Genomic DNA, 14,783 nt, shown 5'->3' with positions numbered 1-14,783 from the left:
ACATGTAAAATTATACCTCTATAAGAAACAAATGTACCAATCAGAGTACATTGTTGATGTTTAATTTTATTAATCCTTAATTCTTAAAAAATCCAGAAATAGAATGATTTGTTTAATAAAAGACACACATTATAAAATTCACCAAGTATCCAAGAATCATTCTCCTTTTTCAAACTATACTCACTTAGGGTCCTAGAATAAAATAGAGGAAACATGGCTTTTGTAATATTAGAAGAGTACATTTATTTGGTGCTTTCTGCTCATTTCAGAGGAGCAAGTTATATTCATTTCAAGCCAAGAAGGAAATTTCCATGAAGATGTTCTAGATGATCTTCCTGCATGTTAATGTCTCCTAATATCTCAATTCCAGCTCCTTCTGACACTTACCACCTAACAACCCCATACTAAGGAAGACTAGAAAGAGAGTTTTGGGTTGTCTTTCTGCCATTCTAGAGTCTTCTGGTTAATACCCATGATGAACTACACTACCAATTAAGCCACGAAAATTTTGAACATTTCTAAAGATTCCACATGCTTTGGAGGTCACTGTTACTCAGATCTAACACTATGTTTTCATATTATTAGAGAATGTAGTGAGGAGAATTTAAAGCACTCAGCTGGGGACAGCAAGGGAACAGGCAGTTGTGTATTGACTGGGCCAGTGAAAGGACAGGTCAGCCCTGGGGAATGACATTATATCCTAATAAACACACAGAGAAGTGGTGAGGGTGCATCCCCCACCCCTTTTTACTTGTCCTGTGTTATTTGCCCTTAATACATAGTTGAGTGACAATTTCCATGTTTGACTTTGCCATAAAGTCATATTCTCTATGACGTTAAAGTGAATAATACTTCTTAACTTTTGGGAGTAGGTACCTTGTTAAACCTAATGAAAACTATGAACTGTCTTTCCCCCCAAAGTACACACACACATATATATATATATGTGTACACATATGTGCATATACACAAAGTGTTTCACATAATTTCTAGAGATTCTTGGGCCTCTCATTGTCAGGGTTCCTAAGTATTTACCACCTGCCAGGCATTGCATCATTTAATTTAACTCTGAGAACCCATTTTACAAATGGGGGTTTGGATTAAATAACATATAGGAAACAACATACAAAGTAATTTTCAGTGTCAGAATTTGAACTCAGGTTGATTGGATTCTAGAGTCAGGTTCTTGACCACTCTTTTATATTGTTACTTATAAAAGGGGTGGGGAGAGTCCATTTAAAGAATAAAATATTGTGATCCAGTAACTGAGTAAAATAGGTCTAGGCCATGACTGCTCGAAGTATGTTAGTGAAAATTGTTAATAAAAGTTAATATGTTTAATGAAAAAGAAATAATCCATATTGTTTGCATATCCACCAGTTTCTGTGATATTAGGAAAAGAACATGTTGGATAGCTGAGAAGCAAATTGAGAGTAGGAAATAAACAAGATGCATAGGCCTGTTTCACATTCCTTGCCATGATTTATCTAGATACTGTATTTTGTGCATTTTCAGGATTTGGAATACCGTCTAGATCCAAAGACCAAGGAGCTGCCTCACTTGCGAAACCCTGACATACTTGTTGGTGAAAATGACCTCACAGCCCTCAGCTATCTCCATGAGCCTGCTGTGCTCCATAATCTCAGAGTCCGCTTTATTGATTCCAAACTTATTTATACATATTGTGGTAAGTATGCTTTCCTGTCAGGTAGAATGAACTCTTTTGTCTAATGGACATAGCCATGTGAACATTGTGCATGAGAAAATTAGGCTGTGGTTAGATTTTCTGTTAGAGACAAAATCACTTCAGAATTATCAAAAAGATTTACCAGTATTTATTAGCCAAGTTGCATATTATATTAAACTCGTGAACTTACCTAATTTTGCTCAAAATAAAAAGAGCTGGGCCTATTTTTTTTTTTTTTCTCCCACAGAAGTCATATGTCAGATTTAGTTCTAAATTCACCATTTATTTTCATCTCTTACAAAAACTACTATGTGAGGACTAGTGTCCAAGGACTTTCCTTAGGAGCAGCAGGCTCAGGAAGTTTAGTGCTGTCTGTTTGTTAGGTACTTTAGAAACACAGCACTGGCTTAACCTGTGGTAGTTCTTCTTGCTTGTTCCTGCTTGCTTGGGCCCCTGCTTATTGCAGTATTAGCTGCCAGCCGCCCAGCTCCTGATGCTTTTCATCTTTCAAGTCTGCGTCCCTTTCCCTTCTTTCTGTCATGCCTTCTTTGTCTCTCTTTCTCAGTTTATTCTGATCCATTATTTTCTCTGGCTCTTTTTTTCCCCATTGACTTTTAAAATCTTTATTTATTTATTTTACATGTATATATATATATTTTTTCCTTATCTTGTTAGTTGTGTGAATTTCCCACTAGAATATAAGCTCTATTAGGGAAGGTTTGTCTTTTTTTGTTTACTGTTACTGGCACTTAGAAAAGAGACATAGTTGGAACTGAATAAATACTTGCTGAGTTAATGACCTAATTAAATTAATATACACCTACTGAAATATTTTTAGGAAATATAGAGAAGTATAAAAAAGGAAAAACAATTACATGTAATTTATCATTAAAAAATAGCCAGTATTTTGTTGACTAATTTTCTTTCAGTATATATGTGTAAGAGGGTAGAAGTACATACAAAATTGGAATAAAAGTCTAAATGTAGTTTTGTATCGTGTTCTCCTATGAAATTTAATAATCTTTAGAAATATGATTTATGGTGGTAGCATGATAGTCTGTCATATGGATGTAACAGAATGTTTTCACCTACTCTCTTGGTATTATATATTTTGTTTGTTTACATTTTCACTGTTAGGAATAATATTATGGTAAACATCTCTGTTGAAAAAAACCCCTAATTATATATTTCTGATTATTTCATGTGGATAAATTTCTAAAAGTAGAATTTTTGGATTAAATATTAAGAGAATGTTTAAAGTTCTTATAAAATTGCTACATTAAATAGCGTAGTCCAGTTTTTAAATGATGTTTTAGTTAGTACTACATATAACAGGTTCACAGGCAAAGGCTATGGTGCATTTTGATCCTTGAACAATTTATTAGTTTAATATTAACTAAATTGAAATAAAGTTTTATTTTAACTCGAGTCCCATTTTGTTGAGTTTGATATGCCTATTGGGATATTGTTGACTGCTTTTTTTTCTTGTCTACCTCCCCCACACCCCCAGGTATAGTCCTAGTAGCTATAAATCCCTATGAACAGCTACCTATTTATGGAGAAGATATTATTAATGCATACAGTGGTCAGAACATGGGTGATATGGATCCACATATCTTTGCAGTAGCTGAAGAAGCTTACAAGCAAATGGCCAGGTTGGTGGAAGCTTTCTTCTCTATTTCATGGCTCTTATTATATAATAATTTCTTCTTTGCTAAGTGACAGATATATTAAAGTGAATGGGCTGGGCACAGTGGCTCACACCTGTAATCCTAGCACTTTGAGAGGCTGAGGCGGATGGATTGCTTGAGCTCACAGGTTTGAGACCAGCCTGAGCAAGAGCAAGAAACTAAAAACAGCCCAAAGTTGTGGTGGGAGCCTTTAGTCCCAGCTACTTGGGAGGCTGAGGCAAGAGAATCGTTTGAGCCTAGGAGTTTGAGGTTACTGTGAGCTGTGACGCCACAGTATTCTACCAAGGGTGACATAGTGAGACTGTCCCAAAAAAATAAATGAATAAGTGAAGTGAATGGCACTTTGTAACTAATTAGTAGATAAGCAGCTTTTGCCAATTTGTCTCAGATAGCTTGAATTATTATTAAATATTAAAATAATCTCACATTTATGAAAGGATATGTAGTTTTTAAGCAGTACTTTATTTATTTATTTTGTTAAGCAGGCCTGGGCCAGTTTTGAACCTGCCACTCCTGGTGCCTAGGGCCGGTGCTCTAACCTCTATGCTACAGGTACCCAGACATAGTTTTTAAAAACTACCTTTGGAATTTAAACATGATTTATACTAGGCAAGGACAGATGTAATGTTTTACAGATGAAGAGATTAAAGTTCAGTGGTATTAAGTGATTTACCCAATGTCACTCAGCTAATGAGTGACAAAAGCCAGAAAAGTAAGAGGAGTATAAGCTGGGAAAAAGACTGTATTCTAGAGAATTAAATCTAAAGGGAAGTGTGAATTTTAATGTTAGTCTTATATGACAGGGCATCAGTGATTCTCAGTAGCATCTGCAAAATGTCTCTAATATTAACCATAGGACCCTAATATTTTGAGGAGAGAGATGGGAGAAAAATACTACTTTCAAGACTATACTCTTAATAATGTAATGTAAAACTGTGAATAACATATATTTAACTCATTCCTATAGCCTGTAAAGCAGAACTCGGCATATCATAAATATGATATAAGAAACCCTCAAGCAATTTATAAAGTAGAGAAAAAACTTATACAGCAGAGGTTTTTATTTTCTTGTCTCTAGACTGGAAGAGTGTGTGACAGAATTTTAGAATTGCTTCAATGACAGAGTCCATAGAAGTCATTATGCCCTTTTAATAATAAAATAATATTAATACTAATACTTCTAGGAGCAGCTAATAGTTTTTATGAGCTTTCTCTCTGTAGGGCATTATTTAATTGCTTTCCATTTATTAGTTTTATTCTCATAGCATTTTTTAGAGTTTGGCATTATTATTAATATTCATTTTACAAACGAGAAAACAGAAACACTGAGAAGTACACCTTTTCTAAGATCACATAATTAGGAAGACCAGTTTTCAAATGCAGTAGTCTTTTCACACTATGAAATATGAATACAATAGAACCTCCATAGTTGACTACCTCTTTAAGTCGAAGTTGACCTAATTTTCTTAGACTAGAGATGCACCATAAATGTGTATCAGTAGAGTAGGCCTAGTTTCCTATGCTTGACCACCTCTGTGTGTTGACCTGTTGGTTGAAGTCCCATGGGTGGTCAGCTTACACAGGTTCTACTGTATACTGAATATGAAACGACTAAACAGTTTAAGTCTACAAAGCATGATGTATTTATGCCAGTTTCTGCTATAAAATAGTAATGAGTTTTCAAAGTTTAACCATTATTTTTTAAGCTTATAATTGAGAAACTTCCATCCATATTTTTTTCTGTAAGTTGGAAAAGACTACCAATATTTGATTTGTACAGTACTGGAGAATTGCAGTACCACTTTGGCATCACTCAATACAACCTGAGAACTCGTAGGCAGAGAGGAAATCACATGGAGGGCTAGATTCCAAAAATAATTTCTGAAAATTTGATATTGCTCAGAGAATTATGACTCCTTGGAAAATACTATTCATAAATATTAAAGTATGGTTCATACCATCTTTGTTACTGGTAATCCACAGATAGTATTAGATTTATGTGAGTATTTCTGGTTTTTTACCCTTAGACTTACTGTGATTTCCTATCATTTTTTCCTTTCATTACCCAGTATGACTCAATCACTCAAAGTGATTTCTTAACTGAAGATTTTTTTTTTCCTTTGCTCAATTTTCTCTTTTAGGCAGTTTTAAAATACATTTTAGTCAACTATGATGTTTATCATTTATATGAATAAATTTATACCCATAAAATCTACCACAACAATTAAATAGACCATGTCTGCTTAAGCTCATAGTCATAATGTCAATTCTGCAAAATCATTTCTTGCTATTTTTTTTTTTTTTTTTGCTTAATGAAGATGTCATCTTCACTAGATATGAATCCTGGTATTTTACATTGCCACCATCCCTAGAGGCCCCTCACATCTTCAGAGAAAGTACAATTTGATTCATCTCAAGGGAATTTATTGAGCACCATCCGAACACCAGGCACTGTTCTGTGTATATGGGAACATTACAATGAACAAATTTGATAAAAATTTCTACCCACGACATAAGGCATGATAGCAAAAATAAATAATACACAGTTTGCTGCATGACATTGCTTGATGATTGATACAATTGGAATGTAGATTGATTAGTAATGGTGTTACATATTGTTATATTTCCTGTTTTTGATCATTATGTCTCTGTTCTTAGGAATTATACTTTAAAAGATGTAAGAGTCATCATGTCTGTAACCTACTCTTAAATGTTTCAGAGGATCTCAGACTAAGAGAAACAGATTAATAAAGCAAATGACAAAAGCTAAACAATTGGTGATTCTGAATAGTAAATTCATTTTATTATTTTTGTAATTTTCTGTTAAGTTTGAAATTATATTAAAAGTAAAGTCACACACACACCAAAAGAATAGATTGTACTGGGAAGGGTAGAACCTAGGAGACTAGTTAGGAGGTTATTGCATTGATCCAAATAAGAGATAATAATTTAGTTGAGGAGGAAACTGGTGGAGATGGTAAGAAATAGATGGATTTTGGACCTATTTTAAGATAGAACTGGCAAAGCCTTGCTTATGTGAGGCAGAGGAGAAGATGACAGCAAGAATTTTGAGCACCTAGAAGGTTGGAGCTGCCATTCAGTAAGATGGAGAGGGTGGTGGGAAGAGCAAGTTGTAATGTGTGTGGGATAGGGGTAGAGAGGAGGGGGTGGAGTTCCATTTTAGATCTTTAATGTCGAAATGGTGTTTTAGGTATCTGTCCTCAAAGCAAAGCTGACACTAATGATTCTTCCCACACAGATGTATGTTCAGTGACAGTAGCATTAACCAAGATCCTTGTCTCATGGCTGCTTCATAAATACGTTCCTTGATAAAATGTCCTCATAATATACTTCCCTAGAATAGCCTCTTAATTTTACTTGTACTGTTGTCTTAAAGAGGAGAAAAACTCAGTGGACTACTGTGTCTACTTTTCTTCTCATAGTCTTTTTTCACATTCTTCTAATCTTTCCTTATACTGAAACTTATTTTCTCTAATATCACAATATTATTTTTCTTATAACATCGGGGTCATTTTGTTTCGTTTCCTTAAAACCAGATAGTATTGATTTCTTTAATTTGCTGTATTTTTCTCCATTGTGAATGATAGAATAAATCAATTTTATTATGTTTAACTTATAAGTTATCTTGAAATAATTTATTTATGTTCAGTTAGCCTTGGTATAGGCTAAACTTATCTGTGCTAGTTGCCTTTCTACCAATAACTAACTGTATAAGCATAAATCTCCTGATCTTTCTGAGTCTCTATTTTATCATCTATGAAATGAAACAATTTCACTAATGATCTAGCTTTACATTTGCAATATTCTGTGGTATGCATTTATTATCTGTATATTTGATGAAGACATAAGCATTTTTCTCTACTTTTTTCCATGGCAGACATGGTGAAGACCAGTTTAGCAAAGCAGAAGGAGCATGGTATAGACTTAGCCCAGAAATCTGGACATGTGGGGTATAAAAGTCCAGCTCTGCTCTACTACAGGCACCCGCCACAATGCCCGGATATTTTTTGTTGCAGTTTGGCCAGGGCAGGTTTGAACCCACCACCCTCGATGTATGGGGCTGGCGCCCTACTCACTGAGCCACAGGTGCCACCCCAGCATGCTTTTCTATAGTAAATATTTACACTTCAAAAATAAACTAAATATTGTAGTTGTTAACTCATTGTCTATTGTCAAATTTAGAGTTTAAGTATTTTCTTCTTGAGACTAATTAAAGGTAGAAATTATGGAGAGACAGAGTAGAACAGCTTGATTTTCAGGAGTGACTTATAGACACTTAGCATCTCTGTAATGAGAGAGAGGGATGAGCATCTCTGTGATGCCACACCTTTAAGTCACCACAGTAAACACACAGCTTTGGAAGAAAGCATTTTATTTTACTACCTTTTTTTTTTTTTTGTGGTTTTTGGCCGGGGCTGGGTTTGAACCTGCCACCTCCAGCATATGGGACCGGTGCCCTACTCCTTGAGCCACAGGCGCCACCCTTATTTTACTACCTTAATTATTTTCCCTTTTTAACAAGGGATCAGATAAAGGGAGAAATAATTAGATTATTTGCCTGAAAAATAGTAAAACTCTGGATTTTGTTTCACATGAACATTTTACTTATAAGCTAAAAATTTAGACCTAGGTACTCATACACTTTATCAGGTACATGGCAATACCCAGTGGATGGTTATCAGAGTTAATATCAACATGGATGGGTGTATTAACTTGTTCCAGCATTACTTAACTTTCCTTGTTAATGACTTGGATATAATTGAAAGTATGCTGCTGCTTAAGTTTACATAGGTTAAGGTGATGGTCTTGGAAGGTAAGTATAGTATTCAATATGACTGTAATAAACCAGAGAATATATATCTATATCTATATATATATATATTTTTTTTTTTTTTGAGACATAGTCTCACTCTTTTGCCCTTGGTAGAGTGCCGTGGCATCACAGCTCACAGCAACCTCAAACTCTCTTGAGCTTAAGCAATTCTCTTGCCTCAGCTTCCCAAGTAGCTGGGACTACCGGCGCCTGCCGCAACACCTGGGTATTTTTTTGTTGTTTTAGTTGTCATTGTTGTTTAGGTGGCCTGGACCGGGTTCAAGCCTGCCACTCTCAGTGCATGTGGCCAGTGCCATAGCCACTGTGCGATGGGCACCAAGCCAGCTCCCAATCCTATCACACTCACAATTAAATTCAACGTAAGTTTTGGAGGGGACACTGAAACTACAGCGCCCATCAACTTCGTGAGAATACAGATCCTGGCTCATTTCGCTTGTGTTTGAATGAAACCAGCCAGCAGATGTACTGTTTTTTTTGTGGTGATGAGGATTTTAGTAGGACCTGGAGTTTGTGGAAGATACCACTTTCTGGATTGTTACCCAAGGAGAAAATTTGAAGTATTGTAAATAGTTTATAATTTTAATTAAATAGAATTTTATTCAGAATTCCTTTGCTGTGACTCCAGAGAATATCTTCTTTCTCTTCTGAGGTGGTTGATAACAGTACTGTAAGATATCAAAGTAATTCTCTAGGAATGAAATAGTATGTATGAGATGTGTACACACAAAAAATTTAAAGACCCTCTATGGAAGACTCATCCTTAGATGTGATGCACTCTGTTCATTCTTAGTTTACAAATAGGTATTCTTCAGAAATATCACTCTATGTTTCTTTCCATGTTGTTGCATGTATGAGCTAGTAGAAACTCACGTCTCGCCATTGAGGACCGGGAGGAAATAATGTTAATCACATTCTGAAGTGGTAGTTACTGGCAGTTACTTTTCCTTGTTTTACAGAGATGAAAGAAATCAGTCCATCATCGTAAGTGGAGAGTCTGGGGCAGGAAAAACAGTCTCAGCTAAGTATGCCATGCGATACTTTGCAACTGTAAGTGGTTCCGCCAGTGAGGCCAATGTTGAGGAAAAGGTCTTGGCCTCCAACCCCATCATGGAGGTAAGACAGCAAGCAGCCTCGGCTTTCTAACTATATTCTCTTGTTAAGAAACATGCCCAAAAAATTGATTGATACGGCACATGTCAGCAAGCCCTGGGTTTGCCAGCTCCTAAAATTAGGAATATATTTTTTTACACATTGGTAAGAAATGGAGGAAAAGTGAAGATTCAGTAGGTAGACATTCTGAGTAAAGCTCCGCTATAGAGGAATCTGCTTTACTACATAATTCTGAATTTCTAATCTGTCAGTTAAATTGTTGCCTCCACATAACAGGGTGCAGCACTTCATTTTCTAAAGTTTCTTTCTCCTGGTTAATAGAGTCATATCTATTGTTCCTTGAACCAGAAGTACAAGTTACTCATTTCCCTCCAGTCTTGAGTTCTTTATTCATGCTCCTTCCAAAACATAGGATTCATTATGCTCAAGCACGAGTGAGTTTCATTGTTCCTTCACCCACATTTTATTTTCTTTAATTAGTCTAACCTGTTCAGCTAAAAATTTGTATTTTTTTCCAGATTTGAGCTTAATTTAAGCTATGATCTCGTAAACTTTTTGCTGTTCTGTCAAGTATGTTCACAGTTATAGGTTAGTAAAAGAAATTCAGTAATGTAAGTTTTTGAGAGGGAGAAAACTATGAAAGGATATGCTTTTGAAAGTCAAATAGATATACAAAGTAGAAATGCCTGTGCCAAAGAAAATGGGACTTGTTATATGAGAATTTGAGTATTTTAAGATTTATAGCTAGAGCACTATTAATACAAGTTTAAGAAAGTTATAGTTTTGTAAGAAGACCTATTAAATAGAGAAAAACAAGTTTATTAAATGGAGAAAAATTAGCTTGGGCATGCAGAAACCTTTTTTGTTAGAAATTCAAATCAGCATTTTTTATTCCTGTCTTTTTCCTTAGTGAAGTCTTATTTGTCACCCAAACACAGATGGAGTTAATACTGGCCTGGTGCACCTGTGGTACAAGTGGTTTTTGCAATAATCTGACTAGAGGTAATTGTGCCTGGTTTGCAGTGCTGTGTGTGACACTTCAAAGTAGAATGCTGTGATCCCTTGTCTATAGGGCTGTGCTCTAGAGCAGCAGTATTTCTTTTCTGGGGATCGAAAGACAAGAAATGATGAAGAAGTTGAGAGGATTCCTGTGCTGGGCGTGCTATAGAAAGAAAACTGGAAAAGTTTTCTGAAATAGCATGGACAGGGAGAAACAGATGTTTGTGCCAAAAGAGGGTAGTGAAGATTTTAAACAAATACTAAGATTTTGAAAGAATTTAAGCTGCATGGGCGGTGCCTGTGGCTCAAGGAGTAGGGCGCCGGTCCCATATGCCAGAGGTGGCGGGTTCAAACCCAGCCCCGGACAAAAAAAAAAAAGAATTTAAGCTGCAGATAAAGTGGTGAATGCCACTGGTGTTAATATTGGGGAAATAGAATCTATGGAGCCTGTTTTTCTTTGGGGTCAGAAAACAACAGAATTTCTTTGCTTCCTACCACCATTCTGACTGGTTTTGGTCAGCACAATAGATTCTTGGTATTTGGCAACCATTCCTATTATTCTAGTTTCTAACGTTAGAATATCCTAAAATCCTGATTGTGATGATGTTAGGGAATCTCATTTCTTCTAGGCTCATACCATCTAATACTAACATATGAATTTTTGAGGATCACTTAAGTCTGGAATGATCTGGAATTTTTAAAAAGTTGAATGAACTATGTTAGGACCTCTTTCAAAAAACAGCTTTGTTGGTTTCTCTACAACACAACTTAAGTTGTGTTAGTAGGAATGATACCAGAAATTTGGAATGGCCACTGTCTTAGTCTGTTTTGTATTTTGCTGTAACAAAATACTGGGTAATTTTTAAAGAAAAGAACTCATTGGCTGCAGGAGAACTGCACCAAGGCATTCATGAGGGATCCACCCACTATGGTCCAAATTCTTCTCACTAGCCCCCACCTCCCAACACTGCCACACTAGGGATCAAATTTCAAGATGAGTTTTGGTGGGGCCAAATCATATCCAAACCATAGAAGCTACAGATACAACTTTTAATATGTAGTTATAAGGAATATGTCTTATTTGCTGGGATAAAAAAAGGAGAAAAGGATCAGTTAGGCTTAGCTACTTCCTTCCATATTATTGTTTATCTATAGGAATTTGGATTAAGAAAAATTTGATAAAGAACCAGAGAACTAATTTTCATCAACTGCAAAAGAGAACATCTCAATATGAAAGACTAAAATGGCATATAGAGCTAAGGAACAGTGACAAAGGGTTTATAATTACTAGAAGAAAACATAAATAAGATACTGAGTATATAGCATAGAAATTTATAGCTTCTTCAAGATGTGTATCTATAATTAGAGCCCTTTACTGTGATGTCAAGAAAAGGATGTCTGGGGCTGGGCATAGTGACTCATGCCTGTAATCCTAGTGCTCTGGGAGGCCAAAGTAAAAGATTGCCTGATCTCAGGAGTTTGAGGCCAGTGTGAGCAAAAGTGAGATCTGTTTCTACAAAAAAAAAAAAAACAACAAATTAGCCAGGCATGGTGGCACACACCTATAGTCCCCGCTACTCAGGAGGCTAAGGCAAGAGAATCGCTTGAGCCCAGGAGTTAGAGGTTACAGTGAGCCATGATGATGCCACTGCACTCTAGTCAGTGTTGGGCTGACAGAGCAAGACTGGAGAAGAAAGAAAGAAAAAAAGAAACTGAAAAGGATAGCTGAGTCTCTAGTAATCTACTGAAACTCCTTACTGAATAATGAGCATTCTACATGGTTAACATCACAGCCCGTGATCCCCTTAAGGGGATTTGTACATTCTCCTTTAGAAAGGAAGCTCCTCATCCTCAGGATAGGCTTCTTTTGCACACTATTGATGATGTGGAGAGAAATGATTCATTTTGCTCTGTTTTATCACATACTATTTTTTTCCTGGAAATTTTCATTGTAAGATGGGAGCAGGGAAGGCTCATCTTTAGTAATCATCATTGAAGATTTTCATCTCCATTTAGTAAAGAAAAGTAACTCATGTAACATTTCATTAACATAGTAAAATCAAGATTAAACATTTTCTTCTTTACTTTAGCAATTTCTTGCTGATTAAAATGAAAATAGTAGATTCAATTCATTCAACTGAGGAATCTGCTGTGAATACAGTACTTATAGGGCAAAGGGAGTGATTAGGGGAATGGACAAAAGCTGCTGTTTATATATAGCACCTTCTCTCCCTACAGGTTCATAGCTGAGAATCATATAATTTTATTTTTTAAAAAGACCCTAGAGCTCATCTGCCCCAGCCCGCGGGGAATTCAACGGGGACCTGGGAAACAAAGGGGTCAGTCGAATGAGGGGACAAGAGACACGAAAGAATGAGAGCAAGTCAAGAGTCTGATCAAGCTCCGAAGAGTTTATTTTTCAGCTGGACTTATAAGCATTCAAACGAGGAAGTAACTAAGGGCTATTCCTAACAGGGCGGGGAGGGGGCTAGTTTCTGGAAAATTACTAGGAGAAGGACACTAAGGCGGGGGGTGCATTTTTGAGGAGATATGCAAGGGGAAAGTACCGTTGCTGTTTACGGTTGAATTCCTGAGAATAGTTTGCTCATAAAATCAAGATAGCAAGGGGCATTTTTGTGATATGTTTTGGCTCCCGGCACTCATCCATCCTAGTCGGTTTACAGTTGAGGATGTTATTGCTCCTCAAAGAGATTAAATAAAGGATGGCAAATTGGTAATAGGGTCTGGTCATCTAGGTCATCAGACTTTTATTTCACTTGTTTCTTCTACTATTCTTTGTCTATGTTAAATACATTTTTCTCAAAGACAAAAGTGTCTGCTTCAACCCTCGTCTACTTACTGCCTCTTCTAACAGTATGTACTATTGTTTTGGCAAGTTGGCCACTCTGGCTCCCAGTCTGGGTAGATGGGGGAGAGATGACATATGGGAAGTAGGAAGGATTTAGGGAAAGAGGAGAAGCTGTAGACCACTCTCCTTCAGCTTGCTTAGTTGTTGGAAGAAAAGTGCTTAGGGCCAGGCAAGAGGCCAAGGTGGGTGGATTGCCTGAGCTCACAAGTTTGAGACCAGCCTGAGCCAGAGCAAGGCCTCATCTCTAAAAAATAGCAAGGCATTGTGGCAGGTACCTATAGTCCTAGCTACTTGGGAGGCTAAGACAAGAGAAACACCTGAGCCCAAGAGTCTGACGTTGCTGTGAGCTATGATGCCACAGCACTCTACTGAGGGCTACTAAGTGAGACTCTTCTCAAAAAAAACCTTTCATCTACTCTTTAACAGAATACATTGTGTTAAGAGAAAAATTTATATTTTATAATTAAACAAAGGTTTCTGAACAAAAATAGAATGTAAAGAGACCTATGTTGTTTTATGATATCAGGAAGGGTAAGCTGGGGATGGTGGCTCATGGCTATAATGTTAGCATTCTGGGAGGCCAAGGCAGCTGAAATGTCTGAGCTCAGGAGTTGGGGACCAGCCTGAGCAAAAGTGAGACACTTTCTCTACTACTAAATATAGAAAAACTGACGAGGCATAGTGGCAGGGGTCTGTAGTCCCAGCTATTCAGGAGGCTGAGGCAAGGGGATCACTTGATCCCAAGATTTTGAGGAAGTTACTGTGAGCTAAAACACCACTGCACCCTACTCAGGGCACAGAGTGAGACTCTGTCTCAAAAAAAAAAAAAAAAAAAAAAATGGCAGTAGCTGAGTACATGTCTATTTTATCTCAGGTTGCATTAGATCTTTCTTTAATTTTGCTGGGCAGGTACTCTTAGAAAAGCATTTAAAATATTAATCTAGGCTCAGTGCCCGTAGTACAGTGGTTACGGCACCAGCCCCACACAGGCTAGTGGGTTCGAACCCAGCCAGCCAGCAATGACAACTGCAATAACAATGACTGCAACAACAATGACAACTGCAACAAAAAATAGCTGGGTGTTGTGGTGGCCGCCTGTAGTCCCAGCTACTTGGGAGGCTGAGGCAAGAGAATTGCTTAAGCCCAGGAGTTGGAAGTTGCTGTGAGCTGTGATGCCATGGCACTCTACCCAGTGTGACATAGTGAGATTTTGTCTCAAAATAATAATAATAATAATAATAAAACAATCTAAAATATAGCAGTCTTCATTACTAAAACAATATAGGGTGATATCTGCCCTCTATTTCAGAAAGTGAAAGTACCTTTACTTTGATTGATCGGAGAATCTAATGTGTTGACTTTTATGGTTGTGTTACTACTGTTTTCATCACTTATATATGATTTGCGCTTTTACAATTCCAGAATATTTTCACATCTTTCTCTCTGCTGCGATTTTGATACATAGGCTTTGCAAAACGTAAAATGTTAATCTTACATGAAATTAGCTTATTTAACACTATGCATTAAACAATTGCTTTTCTAACTATACCATTTTGTTTTTGCTTTGCCCTA

At 36.7% G+C, this 14,783-nt stretch overlaps 1 protein-coding gene across 4 annotated transcripts in view; it reads left to right on the top strand.

Moving 5' to 3' along the window:
* The window catches only part of MYO5A (myosin VA), a 210,103-nt gene that overhangs the window by 73,576 nt on the left and 121,744 nt on the right, over positions 1 to 14,783 (top strand). For all 4 annotated transcript variants that reach the window (XM_053595125.1, XM_053595127.1, XM_053595126.1 and 1 more), the window contains exons 3-5: positions 1,516 to 1,687; positions 3,198 to 3,342; positions 9,190 to 9,346. In XM_053595125.1, the coding sequence (XP_053451100.1) occupies positions 1,516 to 1,687; positions 3,198 to 3,342; positions 9,190 to 9,346 (474 nt within the window). The remainder of the gene's footprint in view (positions 1 to 1,515; positions 1,688 to 3,197; positions 3,343 to 9,189; positions 9,347 to 14,783) is intronic.

The sequence above is a fragment of the Nycticebus coucang genome, chromosome 6 (assembly GCF_027406575.1).
Source record: "Nycticebus coucang isolate mNycCou1 chromosome 6, mNycCou1.pri, whole genome shotgun sequence".
NCBI classification, from domain to species: Eukaryota; Metazoa; Chordata; class Mammalia; order Primates; family Lorisidae; genus Nycticebus; species Nycticebus coucang.
This window is presented reverse-complemented; position numbering and strand designations above follow the sequence as displayed.